This window comes from Galeopterus variegatus, unplaced genomic scaffold (genome assembly GCF_000696425.1).
Source record: "Galeopterus variegatus unplaced genomic scaffold, G_variegatus-3.0.2 Scaffold2228, whole genome shotgun sequence".
NCBI lineage: Eukaryota > Metazoa > Chordata > Mammalia > Dermoptera > Cynocephalidae > Galeopterus > Galeopterus variegatus.
In genome coordinates this window covers 33,830-39,191 of record NW_007728339.1, presented here as the reverse complement: position 1 = coordinate 39,191, position 5,362 = coordinate 33,830, and the positions used below count along the sequence as shown (strand labels likewise).

The 5,362-nt window shown below is 41.1% G+C and overlaps 1 protein-coding gene across 1 annotated transcript in view; it reads right to left on the bottom strand.

The window, feature by feature from the left end:
* Window positions 1-3,185, bottom strand: part of LOC103597179 (alcohol dehydrogenase 6-like) — a 32,441-nt gene extending 29,256 nt beyond the window's left edge. The window contains 2 exon segments of the mRNA XM_008580982.1: window positions 2,416-2,527; window positions 3,043-3,185. Of these exon segments, the coding sequence (XP_008579204.1) occupies window positions 2,416-2,527; window positions 3,043-3,185 (255 nt within the window).
* Window positions 3,186-5,362: the final 2,177 nt, after the last annotated feature.

Genomic DNA, 5,362 nt, shown 5'->3' with positions numbered 1-5,362 from the left:
AGTCCCTGGGACACTTATTATTTTCTTGCTAAGGTTAGTGACACTACATTGGTTCATCAGGACACGGGAAAGCTCTCAAATTTTGGGGTATAGCATCTTGGGGTCTTGTCACTCTTAGATTATAGTGAGTGTTCTTGGGCAGGACCGTTGGCCCCCTGGTTAGCTCACCCTGATCCTGATGGGTGCACTGGGATATAGTAGTGCTCCTCGATTTGAATGGGTGACTCTGGATGGGTTTTCTCTTTTTTGTTTCCTCTTTCCCTGGGTTCTGCTGGTGATACTCCTTTTGTCTATGCTAATGAGTGGTCACCAGGTAACCTATGAGGTAGCAGTGGCTGCTGTTGTGGCAGCAGTTGCTGTGGCGGGGGCTGTCACAGCCCACTCATTCTGCATTGGTGTTTGCGGCAGTGGCAGGGGGTATTGCTGACACATGGCTGCCTGTCACTGCTCTGGCAGGGCCTCTGCAGCAGCTGGGTGGGCCTGTTAGGGGTGGGCCTCGCTTGCCTGGGTCCCATGGGGCTGCTGGTCACTGCTCTGGTGGGGCCTCAGTATTTTATAATTTTCAATGTACAGGTGTTTTACCTCATTGGTGAAATTTATTTCTAAGTGTTTTTTCTGTAGCTATTATAAATGGGATTTTAAAAATATTGGGGGGTAATTGGTTGTTAGTATGTAGAAATGCTACTGATTTTTGTGTTGCTTTTGTACTCTACAATTTTACTAAATTTGTTTATTAGTTCTAAACAGTTTTTTTGGTGGTGTCTTTAGGTTTTTCTATATATAAGATCATGTCATCAGAGAAGAGAGACAATTTAATTTCTTCCTTTCCAATTTAGACGTTTTTTCTTTCTCTTGCCTAATTGCTCTGGCTAAGACTTTCAATACTATGTTGAGTAGTGTTGAGATTGGGAATCCTTGTCTTGTTCCTGATCTTGGAGAGAAAGCTTTCAACTTCGCACCATTGAGTATGATGTTAGCTATGGGCTTGTCCTATCTGACCTTTATTGTGTTGAGATATATTTCATCTGTACCTAATTTGTTTGGAGTTTTAATCATGAAAGGGTGTTTCATTTTGTCAAATGACTTTTCTGTATCTATTGAGATGATCATATGGTTTTTTCTCTTCATTCTGTTAATATGGTCTATCACATTTACTGTTTTGCATATGTTGAGCTATCCTTGTGTCCCAGGATAAATTCCACTCAATCAGGGTGAATGATCCTTTTAATATGCTATTGAATTCAGTTTGCTAGTATTTTGTTGAGAAGTTTTGCATCTATGTTTATCAGGATACTGGCCTGCAGTATTCTTTTCTTGTAGTGTTCTTGTCTGTCTTTGGTATCAAGGTTATGTTGGCTTTATAAGTTTGGAAGTATTCCCTCATCTTCATTTTTTTGGTAGAGTTTGGGAACAGTTGGCATTAGTTCTTCTTTGAATGTGTGGTAGAATTCAGCAGTGACGCCATCATGTGCTGGGTTATTATTTGATGGAAGACTTTATATTACCGATTCAATCTCTTCACTCATTATTGGTCTTTTCAGATTTTCTATTTCTTTATGATTCAGTCTTGGTAGGTTGTATGAGTCTAGGAATTTATCCATTTCTTCTAGGTTATCCAGTTTTTTGGCATATAATTGTTCATAGTAGTCTCTTAAGATATTTTGTATTTCTGTTTTATCAGTTGTAATGTCTCCTCTTTCATTTTTGATTTTATTTGAGTCCTCTCTGTTTTCGTTAGTCTAGCTAAAGGTTTGTAAATTTTGTTTATCTTTTCAAAAACCCAACTCTTAGTATTGTTGATCTTTTCTATTGTTTTTCTAATTTCTATTTTATTTATTTCTGCTCTAATGTTTATTATTTCCTTTGTCCCCTAACTTCAGTCTTAGTTTGTTCTTCTTTATCTAGTTCCTTGAAGTGTAATGTTAGGTTGTTTGTTTGGGATCTTTCTTCTCTCTTTCTATTTATTGCTATAAACTCTCTCTTAGAACTGCTTTTGCTGTATCCCATAAGTTTTGGTATGTTGTGTTTTCATTTATGATTATGAGGCCCTCTTAAGAATATCTTAATATTTAATAAGGGGGCTCACAAAAAGAGATAGTCCATTGCTCCATATAATGTATAAGGCATCTTCACCTTGATAACATTTTGGGGCATTATTTGGTTAGTCAAGTGCCACCCCATCTCTCATACTGCCAAGAAACAGTTATTGACTCTCCCAGCACCCACAATGCTAAAATAACCTCAACATCTTTTAAAAAAAATTTTAGGGACAACATATTCCTCATTTACAAGTTCTGCTTAAGCCAATTTATGCTGTTTCTTGCAAATTAGCCCCATTTGAGTGGGATTCCCTAAAACAAAGCTCTAGAATTTGTGTTAAATTGCAATATAAAAGGCACTTTTATTAGTGCTCACCATACACTCCTCCATGGTAGAGGCTTTAGCAACTTCTTCTCTTGCTTCCTGGAGTTTCCGGACTGCCACAATGGCCAAATGTGGTCCGTCTCCCTTACCAGCCAGCCTCAGGCTGCAGGTTACATAGAATGCCATAATGGCTTACTTGATAATGGTTTCTGATACAAGAGACTGCCTTCCTAGTCCCCACAGTACATGCCATTAGAGCAACTGCTGGCCACATACTGAATTCTTCTGGGATAGAGAGTCGTACAAACCCTGATCCTGTGACCTTCCACACCCAGCTTCCTATTATGCCTTGTGTCATGGAAGTAGCACCCAGCAAGCTTGACATGGTCTCTAAGGACTCCTTCCTAAAGTAAAAATGGTATCTACAAAATAGAGTCAAACCTGGGCTCTCTGGTAAATGGCATCTGAAGGAGAGGGTGGCCTCCCTTGTCCTTAGTCCCTTGCCAGATGTCATGGTGCAGGAGGAGATCACCCCTCTCCTGGACCCCTTGACTACATGGGGAGCCCGTTGGGATCAACTGAATGAATAACAAAGAGAGTTTGTATATTTTACAGATGGTAGTGCCACCATCACACATATAGAGCTCACTAGAGACTTGCTGATTTTCATCCCTTTACCTGAAAGTCCCTGGTAAAGGATGGGCCTCAAGGATTGGCAAAATTGGCTGAACTTTAGGCAATCGTCTTAGTAACAGAGCAACAACCAGCTCCATCTGCACTATTTTTAGAGATTTTTGCACTATCGCCAATGATGTGTCCATCTGGTGTGAACAATGGTAGCAGCAATTTCTTATCCAAGGTTGCTCCCTTTGGGGTAAAGAACTCTGGGAGTGTCCTGCCTCACAGATACTCAAAAATACAAATCAACATCACACATTGTGGAATGTACTATAAGGCAAAGGTACTCCACAGGGCCTGGTTTTCCAAAGCCTTGCAGTTTCAAATATTGACCTTGCAAATGACAGCAAATTTTCCTCAGGCTACAAAGTCTCTGGTGTAAGATAAAGAATTCTAACACAGCAAGGTTGGTGGCTCAAAGACAGACTAGTTACTGATTGATATGTAAAGATACTGGGAAATTGCTGTAAGAAGGAATGTTTGCTAAGATCAAGCTTTTGTTGGTGGTCTACTTAATCGCCTTAATGGAATGTCATCTGACTTGTCTTTACCGAATGTTACCAGCTTCTATTGTTTAAAACTTGTTAAAACTTTAACCCGACCTATGTCTTTTACTGTAACTCCCTGGGCTGGAGAATAAATGCAGGAAGAGAACCTGAATTCAGGGTTAATTTCCCAAATGGAAAGAATGCCTCTCACTTGAGGGTTCTGGGGGAGATTAGTCACTTTGGGGCTTTTCACTGCTCAGAAGAGATGGGCTTTGAGTAATCCTTTGTGGCTCTGTCACCCAGGGGAAGAGGGGTGACAAATCCGTGGGGGCAAAACAGCAAGACATGAACCTATATATACAAAAGGCCATAATACAAGCCCTCACCAAGACATTCCCTATCTCCTTTGAGTTACACACATTATTGGTGGTGAACAAACCACTCATTTCACTTCTCAAAATACACAATACTAGGCTCTTGAACAAGGTATTCAATAGATCTTTCATCTCCCTTATCAGTCTCAGGCTGCAGGCCACATAGAATTCCATGATGACTTACATTCAAATTCAACTAAACTATCCCTGGCATATTTAAGTCATCAGACAACAGAAGTGAATTGTAATAAAGTATCTGACTCCATTTTTGATGTTTGACTACCAACAACTGTTAAGCCCCCACCCCTCCCTTTTCCCATATTGCCTCACATCTGGGCAGGCTTATAGGAAAGTCTTCTCACCTTTGATGTTGGTGAGAAGTTCAAACTACACAAGCCCCAGCCTGTGGAACTCTTATTGTAGTTCCACACCTCAATAACATTGAAAGTCAAAGCCAGTCACTTCAACTTGTCCTCTCAAGTTGTTTTGAACCTGCTGCAGTTTGCTCTACGCTTGCCAGAAAACCTCATTATGTGAGTAGTAAACTTTCTCATACCCTCTTGATGTATGTATGTGTCATAAATTGGTTTAATATAATTGCTTCCTCTTCATTCATTTTGAGGCCGATGTAAATTATTTGAAACCCAGTCATACCATCCCTTTTGGCCTAGTTAAAACTTCTTTTCCCTGTGTGGTTGTTTGTGATATGGACCACTTATTCCTTATCCCATGGACAAAAACCCAACAGACCCCACAGTTGCTTACCATGATACAGCCTAATGGTCAACACCAGAGTCATGTAAATAAGTTACCCTCTTTGCACACATTTTTAAAAAATTAGCCAATCCACAGCCCCCACATCCCCTAAGAGATAACACCTGTCAAGACCTTAATAAAGACATAGTCCCATAGGTCCTATCCCTCTCTCTCTTGCTCTCCACTTGCTGGTTGAGCTCCTTGCTACCTCTGGACTTCTTATTGGCTTCCCCTCAATACTCTTAACCTCTTTGGGAACTACAAGTAATACATTTTTTCTGTTTTATGCATTTTGGGCTCACTTCCTCATGCACCTGAACCTAACTCCATCCCTCCAACCTCTCCTGCCCTCAGGGCTCTCCTAAGGAGTGGCTATAGTGGCCACTCAAAAGAGAAACCTCAAGATCAAATTAGAATAAAAACAAACAAACAAACAAACAACCCCCCCCAACAACAATAGATGTCATAACAGTGTGGCATCATCAGCCTTGATATATATATATATATTTTTTTGTCTTTTTGTCTTTTTCCGTGTCCGGCAACGGATTGCAACCCTCAGTGTTGCCCCCGTACCGGACCGGGGACCGGCAACGGGATCACAACCCTCGGTGCTGCTCCCGCGCCTCGCTCAGCCAGTGAGCGGGAACCGGTCTGTATGTGGGATCCGAACCCTCGGGCGGGAGCGCCACTGCGCTTCCCAAG